The sequence below is a fragment of the Gopherus evgoodei genome, unplaced genomic scaffold, assembly GCF_007399415.2.
Source record: "Gopherus evgoodei ecotype Sinaloan lineage unplaced genomic scaffold, rGopEvg1_v1.p scaffold_159_arrow_ctg1, whole genome shotgun sequence".
Lineage (NCBI taxonomy): Eukaryota > Metazoa > Chordata > Testudines > Testudinidae > Gopherus > Gopherus evgoodei.
The window spans coordinates 52,357-77,951 of record NW_022059822.1 but is presented as its reverse complement, the minus strand read 5'-3'; the positions used below and the strand labels follow the sequence as shown (position 1 = coordinate 77,951).

At 67.4% G+C, this 25,595-nt stretch overlaps 1 protein-coding gene across 2 annotated transcripts; it reads left to right on the top strand.

The window, feature by feature from the left end:
• Positions 1 to 401: 401 nt before the first annotated feature.
• ATP1A3 (ATPase Na+/K+ transporting subunit alpha 3) lies at positions 402 to 23,873 on the top strand. 2 transcript variants are annotated; one of them, XM_030542859.1, is made up of 22 exons: positions 402 to 545; positions 798 to 857; positions 5,664 to 5,867; positions 6,072 to 6,185; positions 6,360 to 6,494; positions 6,991 to 7,108; positions 8,071 to 8,339; positions 8,923 to 9,121; positions 9,766 to 9,875; positions 11,332 to 11,466; positions 12,452 to 12,644; positions 14,726 to 14,901; positions 15,148 to 15,284; positions 15,664 to 15,814; positions 15,887 to 16,055; positions 16,142 to 16,296; positions 16,447 to 16,570; positions 18,303 to 18,448; positions 20,084 to 20,214; positions 21,601 to 21,702; positions 22,661 to 22,752; positions 22,922 to 23,873. In XM_030542859.1, exons 1-22 carry the CDS (start codon positions 543 to 545, stop codon positions 22,948 to 22,950), a joined length of 2,952 nt encoding a protein of 983 aa, XP_030398719.1. In that variant the 5' UTR covers positions 402 to 542; the 3' UTR covers positions 22,951 to 23,873. The 2 variants fall into 2 exon arrangements, with proteins under 2 accessions (XP_030398719.1, XP_030398720.1); XM_030542860.1 differs by lacking the exons at positions 402 to 545; positions 798 to 857; positions 5,664 to 5,867; ... (6 more) ...; positions 11,332 to 11,466; positions 12,452 to 12,644 and adding an exon at positions 13,158 to 13,168.
• The last annotated feature ends 1,722 nt before the right edge of the window (positions 23,874 to 25,595 follow it).

Genomic DNA, 25,595 nt, shown 5'->3' with positions numbered 1-25,595 from the left:
GAAGATGTTGGGGGAAATAGGGGAGCCCCTGGGGGGCGCTGAGGGGGCAGGTGATATGGGGCAGGGGGAACTGAGGAGGGACGGGGATCCCTTGAGGGTGCTGGGGGGAGGTGATGTGGGGCAGGGGGAGCTGAGGGAGGTGGGGACCCCCAGGTGTGCTGGGGGGATATAGGGCAGGGGGAGCCGGGGGGGGACGGGGAGCCCCGGGGAGTGCTGGGGGGGGGATATGGGTCAGGGAGAGCCGAGGGGGTGACAGGGAGCCCCTGGGGGTGCTGGGGGGTGATATGGGGCAGGGGGAGCTGAGGGGGGATGGGGAGCCCCTGGGGACAGAGAGTGGGGGCACTGGGACGGCGCTGGCTGAGTGCACGCCCCGCACGGGGGGGTCCCCGGTCCCAGCTGACCCCCCCCACCCCCCCTAGTACGGCCGCTCAGACAGCTACCGCGTGGCCACCACGCAGGACAAGAGCGAGAAGGATTCGCCCAAGAAGGGGAGCAAAGATGCCAAGGCCAGAGACCTGGATGATCTCAAGAAGGAAGTGGCCATGGTGAGCAGGGGCGCTAGCTGGGGGGGCAGGGGACTGTGGGGAGCAGGGGGGGCTGACTGTGGGAGCAGGGGGCTGGGGGAGCAGGGAGTACTGGCTGGAGGGGAGGGGGGCTCTGGCTGAGGGGTGGGGGGCTGTGGGGAGCAGGAGGCTGGCGGGGGGAGCTCTGGCTGGTGGGCTGTGGGGAGCAGGGGGCTGGCTGGGGGGGCGCTGGCTGGGGGGGTGTCTCTTATTCTTTTTCTTCCTGTTTCTCAGACTGAGCACAAAATGTCCATCGAGGAAGTTTGCAGAAAATACAACACGGACTGTGTGCAGGTGAGAGCCCCGCTGGCCACCCAGTACCCCCGCCCCCCCAGTAACCCGCTCCTCTGGTAACCCCGCCCCCCGGTAACCCTCCCCCAGTACCCCTGGCCCCCTGGTAACCCCTCCCCCCAGCAGCCCTCCCTCCTAGTATCCCTGGCCTCCTGGTAACCCTCCCCCTCCAGTACCACTGGCCCCCTGGTAACCCCCTCAATACCCTTACTCCCCCAGTACCCCCATGCCCCCAGTAACCCACCCCCCTGGTAACCCCGGCCTCCCGGTAACCTGCCCCCCCAGTACCTCCAGCCCCCTGGTAACCCCATATGCCCCTTGCCCAACATGTCCCCACCCCTGTTTATCTCCCCTCGCTCCCTGTCAGGGAGTGTGGGGGAGTCAGGGCCCTGCACCCCAGGGTTCCCCAGGACTCTCAGCCAGCCGGGAGGGAGGGGGCACGGAGCGGAGAAAGGCGCTTGTTACCTGGATGGAAGGGGGGACAGGCTGCTGCGGGGCCCCCCCAGTCCCGTCTGCCAGGGAGTGTGGGGGAATCAGGGCCCTGCACCCCGGGGTTCCCGGGACTCTCAGCCAGCCGGGAAAGCGGAAGGTTTATTCAGACGACAGGAACACAGGCCAGGACGGGTCTTGCAGGCACAGACAACAGGATCCTCCCCAGTTGGGTCCAGCTTGGGGTCCCAGGGGCACCACAGCCCCCTTGGGGGGTCAGAGCCCTGTCTGGGCTCCCTCCATTCCCCAGCCAGCTCCTGAAACCCCCTCCCCCCCAGCGTCTCCTCCCCCCCCCTTTGTCCAGCCTCCCAGGCAGAGGTGTCCCCTGGCCTCTCCCCCCTCCCTGGGTTCTCACGTCACCTGCTCAGGTCCCCTCCCTCCGGCCAGTCTCCCGTCCCCCAGCGCAGCTCGTCCTCCCAGGCCAACCCCCCCCACTCAGCACTCACAGCCCCCAGTAAGAACAGGCCCAGTTCCTCACACCTCTCCCCCCTTCGAGACCGAACAGAGCGGGGTCACTTCAGCCAGTGACCTGGGGAAGTTCGAACCCACCCACGTTCCCAGGGACGCCCCAACATCCCTCCCATTCCTTGGGGAGAATTACCCCAGGCCCTTCCAGTTTCCTGCCCCCCTTTAGGTCGGGGGGGCTCGAGGGCACTCGTAGTTCACAGGTGGGAAGGCTTATGCAGCCCGTGCCCTTTCCCCACCCCAATACCCCTGGGGTACAAGCTGGGCTGGGGTCTTCTCCCCGCGTTCCAGTCTGGGGGGCTGTGATTCGGGCTCTCCTGGTTCAGAGCCCCCCTTTGGACCTGGGCCCCCCTCTGGAAAGGCTCCTCTGTGCTGGGCAAGGGTCCTCCAGCCACTTTCCGCTTGTCCCAGGCCTCCCTCACCCTCTGGCAGGGGTCACAGGAGCGGCAGCGCTGCCGGACAGGAGTAAAGACCCCAGGCCAGTAAAAGTTCCGTAGCAGCCGCTGCTGCGTCCGCCAGGTTCCCTCGTTCCCTGAGAGGGGGATGTCATGGGCCCAGCACAGCAGCTGGCAGTGATACTTCCGGGGCACCACCAGCTGCCTCCTGATCCCCCATGACTCCATTTTCCCTGGGGGAGCCCATTCTCGGCACAGGAACCCCTTCTCCCACAGGAACCTTTTCCGGCAATGTGCTCCCATGGTCTGTACCGCACTGAGGTTGGCCAGGTCCCTTATCCCGCCAGGAGGGATCTTTCTGCAACTCGGCCTGAAACTCAGCAGCTGGGGCAGGGGTGGAGATCTGCTCCCTTCCGCTGGCTGGGTCCGAAGTCGCAGCCTCTCTGAGTCGTGTCCCTCCACACCGGGTTAGGGTCCTGCGCCTCGGGCAAGGCACCCTCCCCGTTGTCAGGGCATCGTGCCCCTTGCCGGATTTGGCTATGCGTCCCGACTAGGGCACCCTGGGAGCTGCTGGGCTAGTCCTCCAGGTCCACCCCCCATTAACACCTCAGTGGGTAAATGGTGGTGCACCCCCATGTCCTTGGGGCCCTCCTTGGCCCCCCATTTCAAGGTTACCCTCACAACAGGGAAGCCACAGGGTCCTGCACCCCCACTTTGCAGTCAGACGTGACTCTCAGCCAGCCAGTAACACAGAGGTTTATTCGATGACAGGAACAGGGTCTAACACAGAGCTTGTAGGTACAGCGAACGGGACCCCTCGTCTGGGTCCATTCTGGGGGGCAGTGAGCCAGACCCCCACGTCTGCCCTCAGCCAGCTCCAGACTAACAACCCCTCCCAGCCCCTCCTCTCTGCTCAGCCCCTTTCCCGGGCCAGGAGGTCACCTGATCCCTTTGTCTCCAACACCTTCAGCTGGCACCTTTGCAGAGGGGGGGCCCAGGCCATCAGTTGCTAGGAGACAGAGTGCCAGGCATTTAGGTGCACTGGCCCTTTGCTCTGCCAGATACTTAAGAACTGCCATGGGGACACTGAGGCACCAACACAGTATTCAGAGAAAACATTAAGAACATTCCCAGTTCGTCACCAGTTCGTCACACCTGCCCACCCTGTCAGGGTCAGGTAGGTGTCGGGCACCATCCGATCTGAGGCCACCACCTCGGGCCGGGCCAGCGTCACCTCTGCGCCCATGTCCCAGTACCCAGTGACCTTCCTCCCATCTACCTCCAGGGGAACAAGACACTCGTTCCACAGGGACAGCCCTGTGCCCACCCTATAAACCAAAAACCTGGAGTCTGGAGCATCCAGCCCCCCAGAGGAGCTGACCTGGAGCCCTCCTCCCTCCTTAGCAGGTTGTACGCTGCCAGCCCTCCTTTCCTGCGAACGCTGCCCCTCGTCCGGCTGGGTCTTTACCCAGTCAACCCTCTGCGGGTTGGGTCTGCTCGGTGTGTCCCTGAGCTTGGGGCACTGGGCCCATATGTGGCCTCGAGCAGGGTTCTCCATGCTTCTCCTTCGGGAGGTCCCCAGGTCACTCTCTTTCCACATTGTGGCGGTCCTGCTCCTTTGGGACTCCTCCCTGCCATCCCCTGCCCGACTGTCCACAAACTCGTCGGCCAGCTGGCCTGTGTGCTGAGGGTTCTCCGGCTTCTGGTCCATCAACCACAGCCTCAGGTCGGACGGGCACTGCTCGTACGGGTGCTCCAGTACGAATAGGTCAAGCAGGTCCTCTTTAATTTGGGCCGCAGCTGTTCACTTGCGGGCATACCCCTGCGCCCCGTTGACCAGTTGTAGGTATGTGACTTCACGGGTTTTACGCTGGCTCCGGAACTTTTTCCGGTACATCTCAGGAGTCAGCCCAAACTCGCGGAGCAGGGCCTGTTCGAACAGTTCGTAGTCCCCTGCCTCCGCCCCTTTCAGTCAGCTGTACACCTCCACGGCTGTGGAGTCCAGTAAGGGGGTGAGAACTGCGATCCTGTCTGCAGGGTCAACCCTGTGCAGCTCGCAGGCCTTCTCAAAAGCCGTCAGGAAGGTATCTATGTCCTCCCCCTCCTTACGCCAGGCCAGGAAGTACTTATCAAAGCTCTTTGTAGTCCTGGGTCTCCCCTAGCCCACCGCAGCCGGGCTCCCGCTGCTCCTCAGCCGGGCCAGTTCCAGCTCATGCTGGCGCTGGTTCTCCTCCAGCTCATGCTGGCGCTGGTTCTCCTCGTGTTTACACTGGTTCTCTTGCTCCTTCAGTTCTTGCCTCCTTAACTCGAGCTCTTCCTGTCTCAGCTCCCTGTCATGTTCCATCCGCATCCGTTCCAGGGATGGGGAGCTCCGCCGGGATGATCCCCTGCTGGCCGCGGAGGTCAGGGTGCCCTCGGTATTCACTGGGCTTCCTCCAACCCCTCCCCTAGGTATAGGTGGGCAGGGTCTTGGGGTGTCCTCGGCAGCAGTCTGGCCCCTCCCAGCCATGTCAGGCCTCGGGGCCCACGCTGCGTCTGCTGGGCAGCTTCCCTCAGGGACAGGGCCCGTTTCACCCAAGTGATCCTTCTCCTCCAGCTGAGCAATTAGCTGGTCTTTGGTGGACCTCCCAGTGCGCAGCCCCCTCTGCTTGCACAGCTCCGCCAGGTCTTTCCTAAGGCGCTTAGCATACATCTTCCTGCTGGCCACTCGCCGGCCTGTGCTCTCAGCTTCCCACCGGCTCCAGGGAGACCCTCGTGCACCAGCCCTTCTTCAGGTCACCCCCTCTCTGCCAGGGTCGAGCTGCAGACTCCTCCGCCCCTGGGACTGCTCCTGCAATCCCCCCAGGGGACCCTGTTACTGCAAAGTCCTTCTCTCTGGGCACACACTCCCAGGGGTTAGTCACCCCCTGACCCCGTCTCTCTCTGTCTCTTCAGCCCACCTGGTCCCCGTCAATCCCCCTTCGTTTTGCTGCTCCCCTGTCACTTACTGCAGGAAGCATCATCCACGGGATGCAGTAGATCCCGGCGCTGCCACCAGTTGTCACAGAGTGTGGGGGAGTCCGGCCCTGCACCCCTCTTCCTGGGACCCACAGTGACTCTCAGCCAGCCAGTAAAACAGAAGGTTGATTATTCAGATGACAGGAACACAGGCCAGGACGGGTCTTGCAGGCACAGACAACAGGATCCTCCCCAATTGGGTCCAGCTTGGGGTCCCAGGAGCCCCACAGCCCCCTGGGAGGGTCAGAGCCCTGTCTGGGCTCCCTCCATTCTCGCAGGAAGCTGAGGGTGCAGGGCCCTGACTCCCCCACACTCCGTGACATTGTCATAACCCCCACCCCATTTCCTGGGGGTGGGGCGGGGAGGGGCTGCTGTGTGTGTGGGGGGGCTGAAGGGGTAGGTGGGACCCAGGGAGCGGGAGCTGGGCTGGCTTGGGGGGGTCTAATCTCCCCCTGCCCCCCAGGGTTTGACCCACAGCAAAGCGCAGGAGATCCTGGTGCGGGACGGGCCCAATGCCCTGACGCCCCCCCCCACCACCCCAGAGTGGGTGAAGTTCTGCCGCCAACTCTTCGGGGGCTTCTCCATCCTGCTGTGGATCGGGGCCATTCTCTGCTTCCTGGCCTACGGCATCCAGGCGGGCACCGAGGATGACCCGTCCAACGACAACGTGAGCGGGGGAGGCTCGGGGGGGACCCAGCCGGGACTGTGACTGGGGAGGGGGGTGGGGCAAAGAAGGGGCTGAATGAGGCAGGGGTATGTGGGAGGATGGGGGCCATGATCGGGGGAGGGGGAGACAGGCAGGGAAGGGTGGGAAGGTGTGGGGGGATGCTGCCCCCCCCCACGGGTACTGACTCCCCTGCCCCTCCCCCAGCTCTACCTGGGCATCGTGCTGGCTGCTGTCGTCATCATCACTGGCTGCTTCTCCTACTACCAGGAGGCCAAGAGCTCGAAGATCATGGAGTCCTTCAAGAACATGGTTCCCCAGGTGAGGGGCCGGGGGGCCGGGGGGGCTCAGCCGTCAGTACCTGGCCTGGGTTCTGCACCCGGCTCCTCCCCCCGTTTGGGGGTCTGGGGCAGCAGGGCCGGGGGGGAGGGCTTGGAGACACGAGGATTCGGGATCGGGACCCAGATCTCCCCATAACTCCCTGCCCCCCCACAGCAAGCCCTGGTGATCCGGGAAGGGGAGAAGATGCAGCTGAACGCGGAGGAGGTGGTCGTCGGGGACCTGGTGGAGGTGAAGGGGGGTGACCGTGTCCCTGCCGACCTGCGCATCATCTCGGCCCACGGCTGCAAGGTGAGACCCCCGCTCTGGCCCCCCCAGTGCTCTGCTCCCCATCCCCCGCTCTGGTCTCCCCAGTGCTCGGCCCCCCATCCCCTGCTCTGGCCCCCCCAGTGCTCTGCTCCCCATCCCCCGCTCTGGTCCTCCCAGTGCTCGGCCCCCTATCTCCTGCTCCGGCCCCCCCAGTGCTCTGCTCCCCATCCCCTGCTCCAGCCCCAATCCCCCGCTCTGGCCCCCCAGTGCTCGGCCCCCCATCCCCCACTCCTGCCCCCATCCTCCAACCTGCCACTCTGAGCACCCCAACTTCCGCTTCTCCCCTATCCCCCAGTCCTGCCCCTCGCCCACCCCAGCCCGTCCTCCAGGATCCCAGCCCAGAGCCCCTTGAGTTCCTGCTCTGGGTTTCCCTGTTCTGACTCCCCCGCCTTGCCCTGGGGTCCCATCTCCACGGTGGGGGGGGCAGCCAATGGGCCATACCCAGCTCTGACCTTAGGTCCCCCGCCCCCCTTCACAGGTGGATAATTCCTCCCTGACGGGTGAATCGGAGCCACAGACCCGCTCCCCGGACTGCACCCACGACAACCCGCTGGAGACCCGCAACATCACCTTCTTCTCCACCAACTGCGTGGAGGGTGAGCCCTGTGCGAGGGGCTGCGGGTCGGGAGTGAGGGGCACCAGCAGAGCTTGTAGGGGGGCAGGGCTGGACTGATGGGGCTGCGGGTCTGGAGTGAGGGGCACCGGCAGAGCTGGAGGGGGGCAGGGCTGGACTGGCAGGATCTGCGGGTCAGGAGTGAGGGGCACCGGCAGGGCTGGACTGATGGGGCTGCGGGTCAGGAGTGATGGGCACCGGCAGGGCTGGGAGGGGGGCACAGACTGGGCCGGCAGGGTCTGCGGGTTGGGAGTGAGGGGCACCGGCAGGGCTGGGGCGGGGGCAGGGCTGGGCTGGCAGGGTCTGCGGGTCAGGAGTGAGGGGCACCGGCAGGGCTGGACTGATGGGGCTGCGGGTCAGGAGTGAGGGGCACCGGCAGGGCTGGACTGATGGGGCTGCGGGTCGGGAGTGAGGGGCACCGGCAGAGCTGGAGGGGGGCCGGGCTGGACTGGCAGGATCTGCGGGTCAGGAGTGAGGGGCACCGGCAGGGCTGGACTGATGGGGCTGCGGGTCAGGAGTGAGGGGCACCGGCAGGGCTGGACTGATGGGGCTGCGGGTCAGGAGTGAGGGGCACCGGCAGGGCTGGACTGATGGGGCTGTGGGTCGGGAGTGAGGGGCACCAGCAGAGCTTGTAGGGGGGCAGGGCTGGGCTAGCAGGGTCTGCGGATTGGGAGTGAGGGGCACCGGCAGGGCTGGGAGGGGGGCACAGACTGGGCCGGCAGGGTCTGCGGGTCAGGAGTGAGGGGCACCGGCAGGGCTGGGGCGGGGGCAGGGCTGGGCCGGCAGGGTCTGCGGGTCGGGAGTGAGGGGCACCGGCAGGGCTGGACTGATGGGGCTGCGGGTCAGGAGTGAGGGGCACCGGCAGGGCTGGGAGGGGGCACAGACTGGGCCGGCAGGGTCTGCGGGTCGGGAGTGAGGGACGCTGGCTGACCCCTGCCCCCCCAGGCACGGCCCGCGGGGTGGTCATTGCCACGGGCGACCGCACGGTGATGGGCCGCATCGCCACGCTGGCCTCGGGCCTGGAGGTCGGCAAGACGCCCATCGCGGTGGAGATCGAGCATTTCATCCAGCTGATCACCGGGGTGGCCGTGTTCCTGGGCGTCTCCTTCTTCGTCCTCTCGCTGATCCTGGGCTACTCCTGGCTGGAGGCCGTCATCTTCCTCATCGGCATCATCGTGGCCAACGTGCCCGAGGGGCTGCTGGCCACTGTCACGGTACGGCCTGCGCCGGGCCCAGGCGCCAGCCCCCCCGCTCGCCCCCAGGGGCCGGGGCAGCGAGGGGTTTCTGCAGTTGGGAGGGTGGCTCTCAGGCTGAGTTTGGGGGGATCCCTGGCCTGGGGAGATCTCTGGATTGGGGGGGGTCTGTGGTCCCTGGGCTGGAGGGTTTCCAGTCTGGGGGGGATCTCTGGATTGGGGGGCTCTGTGGTCCCTGGGCTGGAGGGTTTACAGACTGGGGGGATCTCTGGATTGGGGGGCTCTGTGGTCCCCAGGCTGGGGGGCTTCCAGACTGGGGGGGTCTCTGGATTAGGGGGCTCTGTGGTCCCCAGGCTGGGGGGTTTCCAGACTGGGGGGGATCTCTGGATTGGGAAGTCTGTGGTCCCCGGGCTGGGGGGTTTCCAGACTGGGGGGATCTCTGGATTGGGAAGTCTCTGGTCCCCGGGCTGGGGGGTTTCCAGACTGGGGGAGATCTCTGGATTGGGGGGCTCTGTGGTCCCTGGGCTGAGCGGACTGCTGTGCTGAGGGGTGTCTCCAGATGGGAGGCTCCCCTGTGGCCCCTCTAACCCCGTGCCCCACCCAGGTCTGCCTGACGCTGACGGCCAAGCGCATGGCGCGCAAGAACTGCCTGGTGAAGAACCTGGAGGCGGTGGAGACGCTCGGCTCCACCTCTACCATCTGCTCCGACAAGACGGGGACCCTGACCCAGAACCGCATGACGGTCGCCCACATGTGGTTCGACAACCAGATCCACGAGGCCGACACCACCGAGGACCAGTCGGGTGAGGGGCGCAGGGGGGCCGAGGGGCAGAGCCGGGGGGCAGAGCGGGGGGCCTAGCTGAGAGCAGGCCCAGATGAGGACGGGGTCTCCTGGGGTGGGGGCTGAGGGGAAGAGTGGGGTGGACCGGGGGGTGAGGGGCAGAGCAGGGGCACTGGGGGAAGAGCTGGGGGGCTGAGGGGGGCCGAGCGGGGGGTGGGGGCTGAGCAGGCTCATGCTGCGGGGAGGTCTCTGAATGGGGGGGCTGATTCGCAGGGACGATGGGTTGGAGTCACTCCCAGCCGTACATTTAAACAACGTGTAAAGTTACGTAGCAGAAGAAGAGAAGAATTGACCGGTGTGGGCAGGGAGAGTTATTTTATTTATGGTCACAATTTCCCTTCAGAGCAATTTCCCTAATGCGCTTTGACGTAGCCAGGGAAGGCAGGGAAGAGATGGGGGGCTCAGCGTGTGGGGAGGCGTCTGGGGCTGTGGGGGTCCCAGGGAGAGGAGGCGTTGGGGGCAGAGCCAAGCACCCTAACACCCTAAGAGGGGGTGAAGTCAGGGTGCAGCCAGGATGGGGCAGTCGCACACATTGAGGGGCCCCGATCCTTGTGGGGAGTCCTGGGGGTGCCCCACTGTATGCTCCTAATCCCTCCTCCTCCCCAGGAACGGCCTTCGACAAGAGCTCGGCCACCTGGCTGGCGCTGTCCCACGTCGCTGGGCTCTGCAACCGTGCCGTCTTCAAGGGGGGGCAGGACAACGTGCCCATCCTCAAGGTGAGAGCGAGCCCCCCCGGGGGGGCAGCACCAGGGTGCGGGGACCAATACTGGGGTGTGGGGGGTGCAGAACTGGGAGGTTCCCCATTGTGCCCCCAGGGATGAAGGCAGACATGGTGGGCGGGGCACAGGAGGGGTTCATGTATAGCCCGGGGCAGAGCTGGGTTTGGGGCGGGTTCGGGTACCCCATTACTAACCCCCTCCTGCAGCGGAACATGGCAGATGCTTCCCAGGGGGCTGGGGCAGAGCTGGGGATGTGGGGGGTTCCGGATACCCCATTACTACCCCCCCCCACAGCGGGACATGGCAGGTGCTTCCCAGGGGGCTGGGGCAGAGCTGGGGATGTGGGGGGGTCAGGGTACCCCATTACTAACCCCCTCCGCAGCGGAACATGGCAGGTGCTTCCCAGGGGGCTGGGGCAGAGCTGGGGATGTGGGGGGGTCCGGATACCCCATTACTACCCCCCCCCCACAGCGGAACATGGCAGGTGCTTCCTAGGGGGCTGGGGCAGAGCTGGGGATGTGTGTGGGGGGTCCGGATACCCCATTACTACCCCCCCCCCGCAGCGGAACATGGCAGGTGCTTCCTAGGGGGCTGGGGCAGAGCTGGGGATGTGGGGGGGGTCCGGATACCCCATTACTACCCCCCCCCCCAACGGGACATGACAGGTGCTGCCCAGGGGCTGGGGCAGAGCTGGGGATGTGGGGGGGTCAGGGTACCCCATTACTAACCCCCCCCCGCAGCGGGACATGGCAGGTGCTGCTCGGGGGGATGGGGCAGAGCTGGGGATGCGGGGGGGTCAGGGTACCCCATTACTAACCCCCCCCGCAGCGGGACGTGGCAGGTGCTGCTCGGGGGGCTGGGGCAGAGCTGGGGATGCGGGGGGGTCAGGGTACCCCATTACTAACCCCCCCCGCAGCGGGACATGGCAGGTGCTGCTTGGGGGCTGGGGCAGAGCTGGGGATGCGGGGGGGTCAGGGTACCCCATTACTACCCCCCCCCCCAGCGGGACATGGCAGGTGCTGCTCGGGGGGCTGGGGCAGAGCTGGGGATGCGGGGGGCTCAGGGTACCCCATTACTAACCAACCCCCCCCGCAGCGGGACATTGCAGGTGCTGCTCGGGGGGGCTGGGGCAGAGCTGGGGATGCGGGGGGGTCAGGGTACCCCATTACTAACCCCCCCCCGCAGCGGGACATGGCAGGTGCTGCTCGGGGGGCTGGGGCAGAGCTGGGGATGCGGGGGGGTCAGGGTACCCCATTACTAACCCCCCCCCGCAGCGGGACATGGCAGGTGCTTCCCAGGGGGCTGGGGCAGAGCTGGGGATGCGGGGGGGTCAGGGTACCCCATTACTAACCCCCCCCCGCAGCGGGACATGGCAGGTGCTGCTCGGGGGGCTGGGGCAGAGCTGGGGATGCGGGGGGCTCAGGGTACCCCATTACTAACCCCCCCCCCGCAGCGGGACGTGGCTGGTGACGCCTCGGAGTCGGCTCTGTTGAAATGCATCGAGCTCTCGTCTGGCTCCGTCAAGCTGATGCGGGAGAGAAACAAGAAAGTGGCTGAGATCCCCTTCAACTCCACCAACAAGTACCAGGTACTGGGGGCCCCCCCAGCCCCCCTAAATCCACCCAGCCCCCCGACAGCCCCAGAAAGCTGCTGCAGCCTCCCAGCAATCCGAGAGCCCCTTCAACTCCACCGCCAAGGGCCGGTGCAGACCCCAGCCTGCAAGTACCTGGTCCCCCAATTCCTCGTGACCCCCCAGGCTCCCCTTGCCGCCCCCCCGGGGGCTGCCTGCGGTTCCCAGCCCGTCAGGCTAATCCTGGCTCCAGCGCTGGCAGTTTAGCAGATTAGCCGGATTCCCCGTGGGCACCAGCCTGGAACGATCCCCAGGCTCCCCCCGGCCCCCGCCTGGGACTCTGGGCCCCCTCAGTCAGGGGGGGCAGGTGGGTGGGGCCCCAGGGCGTGTGCTACATCCCCAGCTTGGGAACAACCCCTCAGGGGCACCTGCAATGTGCCAGCCGCAGGAGTCTCCCCTTCCCTTGGGGTGACCCCGTGGCCCCCTGGGGGTGTCATGCCTGCGGCAGGGACTGACGCCCCTGGGCCAGGGCTGGCAGAGACGCCAGGCAGCGCCTGGGGGCCCTGAGTCCAGCCTGATCGGCAAGAGCCCGGGTCAGGCTCCCCCTGTGGACCGAATCCCTTCCCCGACTGACCTCTGCCGGCAGCTGCCTTTGGGGTGGGGGGGAATCTAGGGGTCCAGCCAGTTCCCTGAGGCCCCTTCCCTGCCCTCCCCTCCCCTCCCTCATCTCTGTGAGTCTGCCCTGAGCGCAGAGGAACCCCCCTCCCCTGCTGGGCAGGGGAAACTGAGGCACACTCAGGACTCAAAAATAGGACAGAAAATTCCCACTTTCATCAGAGGGAGATGGGGGGGTGGATGGGGGGCAGATATTAGTGGGCAGGCTAGTGCTCCCTGCTGGGGGGCATGGGGGAATATGGGGGGCTGGCAGTACCCCCTCTTGGTGGGTGGGTGGGGGCTGGGGGAGGTCTGCAGCCCCACCCCTGATGCCCCCTCCCCCCCCCAGCTGTCCATCCATGAGACCGAGGACCCCAACGACAACCGCTACCTGCTGGTGATGAAGGGGGCACCGGAGCGGATCCTGGATCGTTGCTCCACCATCCTGTTGCAGGGCAAGGAGCAGCCGCTGGACGAGGAGCTGAAGGAGGCTTTTCAGAACGCCTACCTGGAGCTGGGCGGGCTGGGCGAGCGGGTGCTCGGTGGGTGTCGGGGGCCGGGCCAGCGGGTGCTCGGTGGGTGTCGGGGGCCGGGCCAGCGGGTGTCCGGGGGTGTCGGGGGGCTGGGCGAGCGGGTGTCCGGGGGTGTCGGGGGCTGGGCCAGCGGGTGTTGGGGGGGCATCGGGGGCTGGGCGAGCGGGTGTCCGGGGGTGTCGGGGGCCGGGCCAGCGGGTGCTCGGTGGGTGTCGGGGGGCTGGGCCAGCGGGTGCTCGGGGGTGTCGGGGGCCGGGCCAGCGGGTGCTCGGTGGGTGTCGGGGGCCGGGCCAGCGGGTGCCCGGGGGTGTCGGGGGCCGGGCCAGCGGGTGCCCGGGGGTGTCGGGGGGCCGGGCGAGCGGGTGCTCGGGGGTGTCGGGGGGCCGGGCCAGCGGGTGCTCGGTGGGTGTCGGGGGCCGGGCCAGCGGGTGCCCGGGGGTGTCGGGGGCCGGGCCAGCGGGTGCTCGGTGGGTGTCGGGGGCCGGGCCAGCGGGTGCCCGGGGGTGTCGGGGGGCCGGGCGAGCGGGTGCTCGGGGGTGTCGGGGGGCCGGGCCAGCGGGTGCTCGGTGGGTGTCGGGGGCCGGGCCAGCGGGTGCCCGGGGGTGTCGGGGGGCTGGGCGAGCGGGTGCCCAGGGGTGTCGGGGGCCGGGCCAGCGGGTGCTCGGTGGGTGTCGGGGGCCGGGCCAGCGGGTGCTCGGTGGGTGTCGGGGGCCGGGCCAGCGGGTGCCCGGGGGTGTCGGGGGCCGGGCCAGCGGGTGCTCGGTGGGTGTCGGGGGCTGGGCCAGTCGGGGGGTTTGGGGGGTCGGGGAGGGGAACGGTGCAGAGTCGCTGGTGACGGGAAGGGCCGGACGTGGGGAGTCGGGGGGGTTGGGGGGTCGGGGAGGGGAACGGTGCAGAGTCGCTGGTGACAGGAAGGGGTGGACGTGGGGGGTCGGGGGGGAATGGTGCAGAGTCGCTGGTGATGAGGAGAAGGGCCGGACGTGGGGGGTCGGGGGTTTGGGGGGTTGGGGGGGAACGGTGCAGAGTCGCTGGTGATGAGGGGAAGGGGTGGACGTGGGGGGTCAGGGGAGTTGGGGGGTCGGGGAGGGGAACGGTGCAGAGTCGCTGGTGACGAGGAGAAGAGCCGGACGTGGGGGGTCAGGGGGGTTGGGGGTCGGGGAGGGGAACGGTGCAGAGTCGCTGGTGACGAGGGGAAGGGCCGGACGTGGGGGGTCGGGGAGGGGAACGGTGCAGAGTCGCTGGTGACGAGGGGAAGGGCCGGACTTGGGGGGTCAGGGGAGTTGGGGGGTCAGGGAGGGGAATGGTGCAGAGTCGCTGGTGACGAGGGGAAGGGCCCGACGTGGGGGGTCAGGGGAGTTGGGGGGTCGGGGAGGGGAACGGTGCAGAGTCGTTGGTGACGAGGGGAAGGGCCCGACGTGGGGGGTCAGGGGAGTTGGGGGGTCGGGGAGGGGAACGGTGCAGAGTCGCTGGTGACGAGGAGAAGGGCCGGACGTGGGGGGTCGGGGGGTTTGGGGGGTCGGGGAGGGGAACGGTGCAAAGTCGCTGGTGACGAGGGGAAGGACCGGACGTGGGGGGGCAGTGGGGTTGGGGGTCGGGGAGGGGAACGGTGCAGAGTCGCTGGTGACGAGGGGAAGGGGCGGACATGGGGGGCAATGGGGTTGGGGGATCGGGGAGGGGAACGGTGCAGAGTCGCTGGTGACGAGGGGAAGGGCCGGACTTGGGGGGTCAGGGGAGTTGGGGGGTCGGGGAGGGGAACGGTGCAGAGTCGCTGGTGACGAGGGGAAGGGCCGGACGTGGGGGGTCGGGGGGATTGGGGGGTCGGGGAGGGGAACGGTGCAGAGTCGCTGGTGACGAGGGGAAGGGCCCGACGTGGGGGGTCGGGGAGGGGAACGGTGCAGAGTCGCTGGTGACGGGAAGGGCCGGACGTGGGGGGTCAGGGGAGTTGGGGGGTCGGGGAGGGGAACGGTGCAGAGTTGCTGGTGACGAGGGGAAGGGGCGGACGTGGGGGGTCGGGGTTGGAGGCAGGGGCCCTGGCAGGATTGGGGGCTGGGCCCTGTGGCTGGGGGTCTGACCCCCCTGGCCCTCCCCAGGGTTCTGTCACTTCTACATGCCCGAGGAACAGTATCCCAAGGGCTTCGCCTTCGACTGCGACGACGTGAACTTCACCACCGAGAACCTCTGCTTCGTGGGGCTCATGTCCATGATCGACCCGCCCCGGGCCGCCGTGCCCGACGCCGTGGGCAAGTGCCGCAGCGCTGGCATCAAGGTGAGGCTGCGGGGCCTGGCTCCGGGCCCCTCTGGCTGGGGCCCACCAGGAGCCGGCTGGGCCCTTGGGTGGGAGCGGGTCCTGTGTTGAGCCGGGGACTGGACTGGAACCTCCTGAGGTCGCCTCCAACCCTCATCTCTGATGCTGTGACCCCTGGCCCGGCCCTGAGACGTGGCCACCTCTGGGGTGGGGCTTCCGGGGACCCTCTCACCCCACTGAGGTGTATTAACCCTCTTTTGCCCCCAGGTGATCATGGTGACCGGCGACCACCCCATCACCGCCAAGGCCATTGCCAAGGGCGTGGGCATCATCTCTGAGGGCAACGAGACCGTGGAGGACATCGCGGCCCGCCTCAACATCCCCGTCAGCCAGGTCAACCCCAGGTAGGGGGGCAGGGCCCTGGGGAGCAGGGCCCTGTGCTATGCCCCCAGCTCTGGAGCAACACTTTAGTGGCCCCCTTTGATGTGCCAGACCCCCCAGGGGGTCCCCCTCTTCCCTCAGGCTCAGTGGACTGAGAGCAGACAGAATCCTTTCCCCCACTGAGTGGCCATGCACCCTCTAGGGGAAACTGAGGCAGGCACAGGCCTCATAAAAACATTACAAACATTTCCCAGTGGTGGAGGGGGGCAGAGCAGCAAAGGGAGGTGATAACCCCCAGGTGAGGGGGCACAGGGGTCTTTGGGCATGTGCAGAGACGGGGCCCAGTGGGGCCAGCCTGGGGAGATGTCCCCCTCCCAGCGCTGACCCCCCCCCGCTGCCCAGGGACGCCAAGGCCTGCGTGATCCATGGCACTGACCTGAAGGACATGAGCACGGAGCAGATCGACGAGATCCTGCAGAACCACACGGAGATCGTCTTCGCTCGCACCTCACCCCAGCAGAAACTCATCATCGTGGAGGGCTGCCAGAGACAGGTCCGAGTCTCCCCTGCCCCCCGTGACTCCCCCCAGCCTGGCCCCGGCCCTGACCCGTGTCCTCCCCCGCAGGGCGCCATCGTGGCGGTGACGGGCGACGGCGTGAACGACTCCCCAGCACTGAAGAAGGCCGACATCGGGGTGGCCATGGGCATCGCCGGCTCCGACGTCTCCAAGCAGGCGGCCGACATGATCCTGCTGGACGACAACTTCGCCTCCATTGTCACTGGCGTCGAGGAGGGTGAGGGGTGCGGGGGGGGAGCGAGAGTGGGGGCGTCGGGGGCTCCCCTTCCATTCCCTCCCTCACAGCTGGATCTCGCCCTGCAGGGCGCCTGATCTTCGACAACCTGAAGAAATCCATCGCCTACACGCTGACCAGCAACATCCCTGAGATCACCCCCTTCCTGCTCTTCATCATGGCCAACATCCCGCTGCCCCTCGGCACCATCACCATCCTCTGCATCGACCTGGGCACCGACATGGTGAGCCCCCGGCGCCCCCTCCCTCTCCACAGGTGCCGCCTGGTCCCGGGGGGGTGGACTCGGCCCCACGGGTCGCCCCCTTTGCCACTCAGCCCCCGCAATCTGCTCTGGGGCAGGCCCGGCCTTTGACCCGCCTCCCCCTCTCCCCAGGTCCCCGCCATCTCCCTGGCCTACGAAGCCGCCGAGAGCGACATCATGAAGCGCCAGCCTCGAAACCCCCGCACGGACAAACTGGTGAACGAGAGACTGATCAGCATGGCCTACGGGCAGATCGGTGAGGGGCGGGGCCTGGGGAGATCGGTGAGGGGCGGGGCCTACAGGCAGATCGGTGAGGGGCGGGGCCTATGGGGAGATCGGTGAGGGGCGGGGCCTGGGGAGATCGGTGAGGGGCGGGGCCTGGGGAGACCGGTGAGGGGCGGGGCCTGGGGAGATGGGTGAGGGGCGGGGCCTGGGGAGATGGGTGAGGGGCGGGGCCTACGGGCAGATCGGTGAGGGGCGGGGCCTGGGGAGATCGTGTGAGGGCGGGGGCCTATGGGCAGATCGGTGAGGGGCGGGGCCTGGGGGAGATCGGTGAGGAGCGGGGCCTGGGGAGATTGGTGAGGGGTGGGCCTGGGGAGATCGGTGAGAAGCGGGGGCCTACGGGCAGATCGGTGAGGGGCGGGGCCTGGGGAGATCGGTGAGGGGCGGTGCCTGGGGAGACCGGTGTGGGGCGGGGCCTGGGGAGATGGGTGAGGGGCGGGGCCTGGGGAGATGGGTGAGGGGCGGGGCCTACGGGCAGATCGGTGAGGGGCGGGGCCTGGGGAGATCGGTGAGGGGCGGGGCCTGGGGAGATCGGTGAGGGGCGGGGCCTGGGGAGATGGGTGAGGGGCGGGGCCTACGGGCAGATCGGTGAGGGGCGGGGCCTACGGGCAGATCGGTGAGGGGCGGGGCCTGGGCAGATCGGTGAGGGGCGGGGCCTGGGGAGATCGGTGAGGGCGGGGCCTATGGGCAGATCGGTGAGGGGTGGGGCCTATGGGCAGATCGGTGAGGGGCGGGGCCTGGGGAGATCGGTGAGGAGCGGGGCCTGGGGAGATTGGTGAGGGGTGGGGCCTGGGGAGATCGGTGAGAAGCGGGGCCTACGGGCAGATCGGTGAGGGGCGGGGCCTGGGGAGATTGGTGAGGGGTGGGGCCTGGGGAGATCGGTGAGAAGCGGGGCCTACAGGCAGATCGGTGAGGGGCGGGGCCTGGGGAGATTGGTGAGGGGCGGGGCCTATGGGCAGATCGGTGATGGGCGGGGCCTACGGGCAGATCGGTGAGGGGTGGGGCCTGGGGAGATCGGTGAGAGGCAGGGCCTACGGGCAGATTGGTGAGGGGTGGGGCTTACGGGCAGATCAATGAGGGGCGGGGCCTGGGGAGATCAATGAGGGGCGGGGCCTGGGGTGATCGGTGAGGGGTGGGACCTGGGGGCAGATCGGTGAGGGGCGGGGCCTACGGTAAGATCGGTGAGTGGCGGGGCCTGGGGAGATCGATGAGGGGTGGGACCTGGTTGACAGATCGGTGAGGGGTGGGGCCTACGTGCAGATCGGTGAGGGGCGGGGCCTGGGGAGATTGATAAGGGGTGGGACCTGGGGGCAGATCGGTGAGGAGTGAGGCCTGGGGAGATTGGTGAAGGGCGGTGCCTGGGGGCAGATCAGTGAGGGGCGGGGCCTGGGGGCAGATCGGTGAGGGGCGGGGCCTGAGGGTGGATCGGTGAGCGGGGTGGGGCTTACAGGCAGGTCAGTGAGTTGGAGGTGGGGTGTGGAGGGCATGTCGCTACCTCCCCTTCTGCTGCCCTCCTCCCCTCTGCCCCCCTGCCCCCCAGTTAACCCCCTCCCTGCCCCTCAGCCCCCCCAGCTAACCCCCTCCCTGCTCTCTCCAGCTAACCCCCTCCATGCCTCCCTGCCCCCCAGCTAACCCCGTCCCTACTCTCCCCAGCTAACCCCGTCTCTGCCCCCCTGTCCCCCAGCTAACCCCGTCTCTGCCCCCAGGGATGATCCAGGCGTTGGGTGGGTTTTTCGCTTACTTTGTGATCCTGGCCGAGAACGGGTTCCTGCCCTCGGGACTGGTCGGGATCCGGCTGAACTGGGACGACCGGACTGTGAACGACCTGGAGGACAGTTACGGGCAGCAGTGGGTGAGCGCAGGGCGGGGTGGGGCGGGGGATCTGGGGTCACCACCCCTTGGAGCACCCCACGAGGGGCCTGGGGTGCAGCCCGGACTGTGAGACACTGCCCCCTGCTACTCTCTGGCTTGGGGTCCCTCTCACCCGGTCTGCCCCTCTGGCTTCGCAGCGTGCGAAGGCACCACGGTTACACGCAGCCTTGCACGAGTGCAACCCAAGGAGGCACCAGCAAATCCCACCAGCCCTGGCCTTGCACCACAGAAATGTCCCATCTCACCCGGCTCGAGACCCTCTTCCGACCAGGGCAAGCACATTGGGTCGTTCACCCCTTCAGCCGTGCACCAGCCCCATAGCCAGAGCTCAAGCCCCAGGCCCTGGCGACAAACGCGCGGCTCAGGGTAGAAGGGGTCGGGATCACGCAGTGGTTTGAGCATTGGCCTGCTAAACCCAGCGGTGTGAGGTCAGTCCCTGAGGGGGCAATTTAGGGATTGGGGCAAAATCAGTACTTGGTCCTGCTAGTGAAGGGGGCTGGACTCGCTGACCTGCCAAGGTCCCTTCCGGCTCTAGGAGTTGGATCTATCTCCAGTGATTATTATCTGACCGGGTCAGAGTCGGTTACATACGAACTAAAAGCTAAAACCAGCGTCTAAGCCCTGGGTTTTAGCCGACCAGGCGAGCTCTGAACCGAGCTGTTTCTCTCAGCCCAGGTTCACAGGTGGATTCCCTGCCCGGCCGGGACCGCCCGGCTCCGAGGCTTTTCTCCTGAACGGCCCCGTTGCCCTGGGCCCAGGCGGCAGGGGGGGGGGCGCATGGGGCCACGGCCCCTTTCCCCTCTCAGTTCATGTGGCTCGGACTTGGACTCAAGCATCACCTGGGTCAGGAACAGCTTCTCCGCTGGCCTGGCTCCACGGGGACCCAGCAGCTCTGCAGCACGAACAACTGTGCCCCATCCCAGCGCCCCCATTGTCCAGGGTGTGCCAGCGTCCAGCTGTGCACCGCCCCGCCAGGGCCGCTTGAGTGCACTTGTGCTACACACACACACACACACACACACACACACACACACACACACACACACACACACTCCAGCAGGGGGCGTCAGGATCTCTCACACACACACACACACACACTCCAGCAGGGGGCGTCAGGATCTCTCACACACACACACACACACACACACACTCCAGCAGGGGGCGTCAGGGCCACACAGACACACACACACACGCACACACACACACACACACTCCAGCAGGGGGTGTCAGGGGCTCTCTCTCTCTCTCTCTCTCTCTCTCTCTCTCTCACACACACACACACACACACACACACACACACACACCCTCCAGCAGGGGGCGTCAGGGCCACACAGACACACACACACACGCACACACACACACACACACTCCAGCAGGGGGTGTCGGGGTCTCTCTCTCTCTCTCTCGCTCTCTCTCTCTCTCTCTCACACACACACACACACACACACACACACACACACACCCTCCAGCAGGGGGCGTCAGGGCCCCCCCCCACAGCCCTGACATTGTGAGCTCATCCGCACCTGACGGAAATGGCTGGGGGCAGCCTGGGCTGGGGGGCAGTTTCGGGGGAGGGGGGCTGGTACTGACACCCCCCCCTTCTTCCCCCTCCCAGACCTACGAGCAGCGCAAGGTGGTGGAGTTCACCTGCCACACGTCCTTCTTCGTCAGCATCGTGGTGGTGCAATGGGCTGATCTGATCATCTGCAAAACCCGGAGAAACTCCGTGTTCCAGCAGGGCATGAAGTGAGACAGGGGCTGCGGGTCGGGGGTGAGGGGCACCGGCAGGGCGGGGGGGTGAGGCGGAGCCCAGGGCTCGGCTAGCAGGGGGCTGCAGGTCAGGAGTGAGGGGCACCGGCAGAGCTGGGGGGCAGGGCTGGGCTAGCAGGGGGCTGCAGGTCGGGAGTGAGGGGCACCGGCAGAGCTGGGGGCAGGCAGGGCTGGGCTAGCAGGGGCTGCAGGTCGGGAGCGTGGGGCACTGACAGGGTGGGGCGGTGGGGAGTCCAGGGCTGGGCTAGCAGGGCTGCGGGTCGGGAGTGAGGGGTACCGGCAGAGCTGGGGAGTCCAGGGCTGGGCTAGCAGGGGGCTGCAGGTCGGGAGTGAGGGGCACCGACAGGGTGGGGCGGTGGGGAGTCCAGGGCTGGGCTAGCAGGGGGCTGCAGGTCGGGAGTGAGGGGCACCGGCAGCGCTGGGGGGGGCAGGGCTGGGCTAGCAGGGGGCTGCAGGTCGGGAGCGTGGGGCACTGACAGGGTGGGGCGGTGGGGAGTCCAGGGCTGGGCTAGCAGGGGGCTGCAGGTCGGGAGTGAGGGGCACCGGCAGAGCTGGGGGCGGGCAGGGCTGGGCTAGCAGGGGCTGCAGGTCGGGAGCGTGGGGCACCGACAGGGTGGGGCGCTGGGGAGTCCAGGGCTGGGCTAGCAGGGGGCTGCAGGTCGGGAGTGAGGGGCACCGGCAGAGCTGGGGGCGGACAGGGCTGGGCTAGCAGGGGCTGCAGGTCGGGAGCGTGGGGCACCGACAGGGTGGGGCGGTGGGGAGTCCAGGGCTGGGCTAGCAGGGGGCTGCAGGTCGGGAGTGAGGGGCACCGGCAGAGCTGGGGAGTCCAGGGCTGGGCTAGCAGGGAGCTGCAGGTCAGGAGTGAGGGGCACCGGCAGAGCTGGGGGGAGCAGGGCTGGGCTAGCAGGGGGCTGCAGGTCGGGAGTGAGGGACACCGGCAGCGCGGGGGGGGGGCAGGGCTGGGCTAGCAGGGGCTGCAGGTCGGGAGCGTGGGGCACCGACAGGGTGGGGCGGTGGGGAGTCCAGGGCTGGGCTAGCAGGGGGCTGCAGGTCGGGAGTGAGGGGCACCGGCAGAGCTGGGGAGTCCAGGGCTGGGCTAGCAGGGAGCTGCAGGTCGGGAGTGAGGGGCACCGGCAGCGCTGGGGGGGGGCAGGGCTGGGCTAGCAGGGGCTGCAGGTCGGGAGCGTGGGGCACCGACAGGGTGGGGCGGTGGGGAGTCCAGGGCTGGGCTAGCAGGGGGCTGCAGGTCGGGAGTGAGGGGCACCGGCAGAGCTGGGGAGTCCAGGGCTGGGCTAGCAGGGGGCTGCAGGTCGGGAGTGAGGGGCACCACGGGCACTGTTTCATTGGCTCTCTCTCTCTCAGGAACAAGATCCTGATTTTCGGGCTCTTTGAGGAGACAGCACTGGCCGCCTTCCTGTCCTACTGCCCCGGCATGGATGTGGCACTGCGGATGTACCCCCTGAAGTGAGTGTGGGGGTGGAGGGACCGCGCTGGGGTGCCCCTGCTTCCCTAGGGGGAATCCCCAGTGCTGGAATTGGGGGGGGGATCCAGGGGGCCACAGCCCTCCAGTGTTAACAAAAGAAACAGCGCAGAATTCACGTCCCCCGCAGAGTGATCGATTCTGCCGGGGAGGCAGTGCTGCAATTGCACCTTTCAGCCACCAGGGGCTGCTGTGGGGCCAGCAGAGAGGGAGGGGGCTCATTGGCCTTTTGGGGAATCCCTGGTGCAGGGAGTGAGGGGCTGCAGCCCGGGAGGGGCGGGGCTTGACCCAAGGGGAGGTGCCTTTGCTACCCTTCAACGTGGGGATCCTGCACTGCCAGAGGGGGAGGATACCTGGGGGGGGCGTCCTGGGGGGAGGGGTTCCCTGCAGCCCTGGGGGCGGTTCCTAACTGGGGGAGGATCTCTGTAGCCGTGGGGGGTTGTTTCCTGGCTGGGGGAGGTTCCCTGCAGCCCTGGGAGGGGGTGTTTCTGGCTGGGGGAGGTTCCCTGTAGCCATGGGGGGGTGGTGTTCCTGCCCGTAAGAGAGTCTCTGCAGCCTGGGGGGGAGGGTGTTTCTGGCTGGGGGAGGTTCCCTGTAGCCATGGGGGGGGTGTTCCTGGCCGTAAGAGGGTCTCTGCAGCCCTGGGAGGGGGTGTTTCTGGCTGGGGGAGGTTCCCTGTAGCCATGGGGGGGGTGTTCCTGGCCGTAAGAGGGTCTCTGCAGCTCTGGTGGTGTGTTTCCTGGCCAGGGGAGGTTCCCTGCAGCCATGGGAGGGGGTGTTTCTGGCCGGGGGAGGTTCCCTGCAGCCCTGGGGGTGGGGGGTTCCTGGCTGGGGGAGGTGCCAGCCCTGGGAGCCAACAGCAATCCCCTTGCGTCTGCCGGTCAGGATGCAGCATCCCCCCCACTGCTGACACTAACCCCCCCCCGGTTCTGTCCCATCTAGGCCCAGCTGGTGGTTCTGTGCTTTCCCGTATAGCTTCCTCATCTTCGTGTACGACGAGATCCGGAAACTTATCCTGCGCCGGAACCCCGGAGGTGGGGGGCGACTTGGGGGGCTGATGGGGGGAGGTAGAAGGGGGCTGGAGGGCTATGAAGGAGACGGGGGAGGGGTAAGGAAGATGGGGGAGGGTGGGGTGATATGTGGGGGGAGGTGCCAAACAGGGGTGTTCTTCCCTAGCGTTAACCCCCCCCCTCTCTGTCACAGGCTGGGTCGAGAAGGAAACATACTACTGAGCCCCCCCCATCTCACTGCCAGCCGCCCCCCCCCCGTGCCGGAGACCACGAGGCTGGTGGGACTTTGGCTCAGAGGAAAGTGACTCGTCCCCCGACCCTGCCCCCGCCACCTATCCTCACCTGGGGGGGTATTTATTGTGTCACCAACATCCCCCCATCGCTGGGACCAAACCCAGGATCCCCAGAGCTAATGGGGGGCTGGGAGCAGTCGGGGGGGGCTCTTGTCTAGTGTGGGGGGGACAGTCACAGGAGATACAGACCCCCCCGGTCACACAGGGCCCCTGTCCTCTCCCCACCCCGGGGCATGTGTCTCACCCCCAAGCCACTGGTTCTTCCCCTCAGCACACAGATCCCTCCTCTTCCTCCCCCCCAGGTCACCCCCTTCTCCATTCCCAGTGGGGTACGGGGGGCAGGAGCCAGCCGCCAGCCCCAGACTGGGGGAGGGCATACTCGGGGGGGAGGGTCAGCAAAGCACCAGGGAGGGGGTGTGGAATAGAACCCAGGAGTCCTAACCCCTCCCCCCCGCATGCCTTTACCAAGCCAATAGCTTCCCCCTGCCAGTCTTGGGTGCCCCCCCCGCCCCTCCCCACCCCACCCCAGGGTCCTGTCTGAGGGGTTGGGGGATCCTGCTGCTGCCCCTTGACCCCAGACTCCAAGTTACGGACCAAGGGAAACCAGGGCCTCAGCCATGGGCCTGGTGTGTGTGTGTGTGGGGGGGTCCCTATGGCTGGGGGGAGGCAGAGGGGTTTGTCTCTCCCACCCACCCCCCCAGTGTCCATGGGAAGGGGTGTTGTGCTCACTCCCCCTCCCCCGCCCTGTGTGTGCTGGGGGGGGCCTTACCCCCCCACCCCCATTTGGGGATCGTGTGGTCATGTGACAAAAACAAACTCAATTTAACAAATAAAAACGAAATCAGCCCTGGACAATGTGCCGCACGTTGTGACGGGGGGGGGGGCCGGCACTGGGGGATGGGGACCAGGCTGGGGAACTCCCTGCCACTGGACAGGGTGGAGCCGGCGCCGGCAATTCCTGGCCCCCCCCCCGGGAATGGGGGAATGGGAGGCTGGAGCCGGCCAGGCCAAAAGACTGAGCGGGGTGGGGGGTGTCAGTCACTGCATGATGCGCCCCCCCCGGCTCCTCCCAGCTTCCCCCAGCTCAGGAACTGGGAGCCAGGGTCAGGTGCCTGGGGGGGTCATTGTTATGGCAACCAGTGGCTGTCTGTTGCCATGGCGACAGAGGATGACTGTTACTGACGTTGTTGGGCAGGGCCTGGGGAAGCCTGAGACCGAGGCTGCAGCTCCCCCCCCCCGCCTACACCCCCAGTGCTGGGATAGAACCCAGGCGTCCGGGCTCCCAGCCCCCCACCCCACTGACTGCCCTTAACAGAGCGGGGAGGGAGGTGCTGCCCTAGGCGCCCCAGCTCAGACCAGGGCTGCCCCAGTGGAGCTGTGTGGGGGAGGGGTCCATGCCCTCCAAGGGGCCGGAGCCAGCACCCCCCCAAATCCTCCCATGGGGTGAGTGGGGCAGGGGGCTCTCTGCAGTGCTTGGCCAGTGATCCCAGGGGCTGCTGGGGGCCCACTGAGCCCTGCAGCAGAGTCCCCAGAGCCCCCTCGCTGGGGGTCACACTCTGGCACCCACACATGGGGAATGGAGCCCCCCTCGCCCTGGGCCACTCGGGGGGGGGAGCAGGATTCAAGGCCCCGTTCTGATGGGGGCAGCATGAGGCTCTGACCAGGGCCTGGCCCCAGGAACGGCGCGTGGTGTGGGGAGCCCAGCCAGGGGCCACGTTCAGGGCCCAGCTGAGAGCAGCACGTTGGGGTCTGACCCAGTCTGAACCCCACACGTCCCCCTCATCCCTGTCAGCGCCCGGGGCTCTGGCTCCTGCTGGGTGCCTGGCTGGGTGCCCCCTGCTGCCATGGGGGCAGGCAGAGCGAGAGGTGCAGGGAACCCCTGGTACACAGTGTGGGGGGCAGCAGCCACCAGGCCAAGCTGCGGGGTGCCCCCAGCCTGGCACCTGCTGCCAGCTCCTGTCAGGGCTCTGCCCCAACTGCCTGGTGCCGCTGCTGCAATGCCCCAAAATCACTGCCCACAAACCAGTCTATATTGGGGGGGCTGCATATGGGGGGGCAAAGTCCGGGCCTGCCCTGCCAGCAGGACCGGGGGGAGGCAGAACTTGGCACCTGGAAACTCTTGGGTTTTGGCAGCTTAGAAATCTCTGAGCAGAGCCGGGTCGAATTCCTGGCGGAGCAGAGAAAGGGACCTGAACATTGGCCCCCCCCTTTATAATTGTCACGTCGAGTTGGTCTCAGAGATGCCCCTGACGTCAGGTGGGCCCAGCGTGGTCGTCTCGTCTGACCCCTGGTAGCTCGCAGGGCCCAGAACACCCCCCTCCCGAGCTGCGGCTGAGTCCCCGATGGCCCCAAGTCGCGGGTCACAGACTCACGTGACAGGGACTCCCCCACGGACACGAGTTCAACCAGCCAGTGACCCAGGCCCCAGTGCAGAGGAGGTGACACCCCATCCCCGGGTCTCTGCCAATCTGCCCCGGTGGAGAATTCCTGCCCCTGAGTCTGGTGACCAGTCAGCCCCTGCGCGTGGGGGTGAGACCCACCAGGCAGACCCCGGGGAAAGAATTCGCTGGGGTA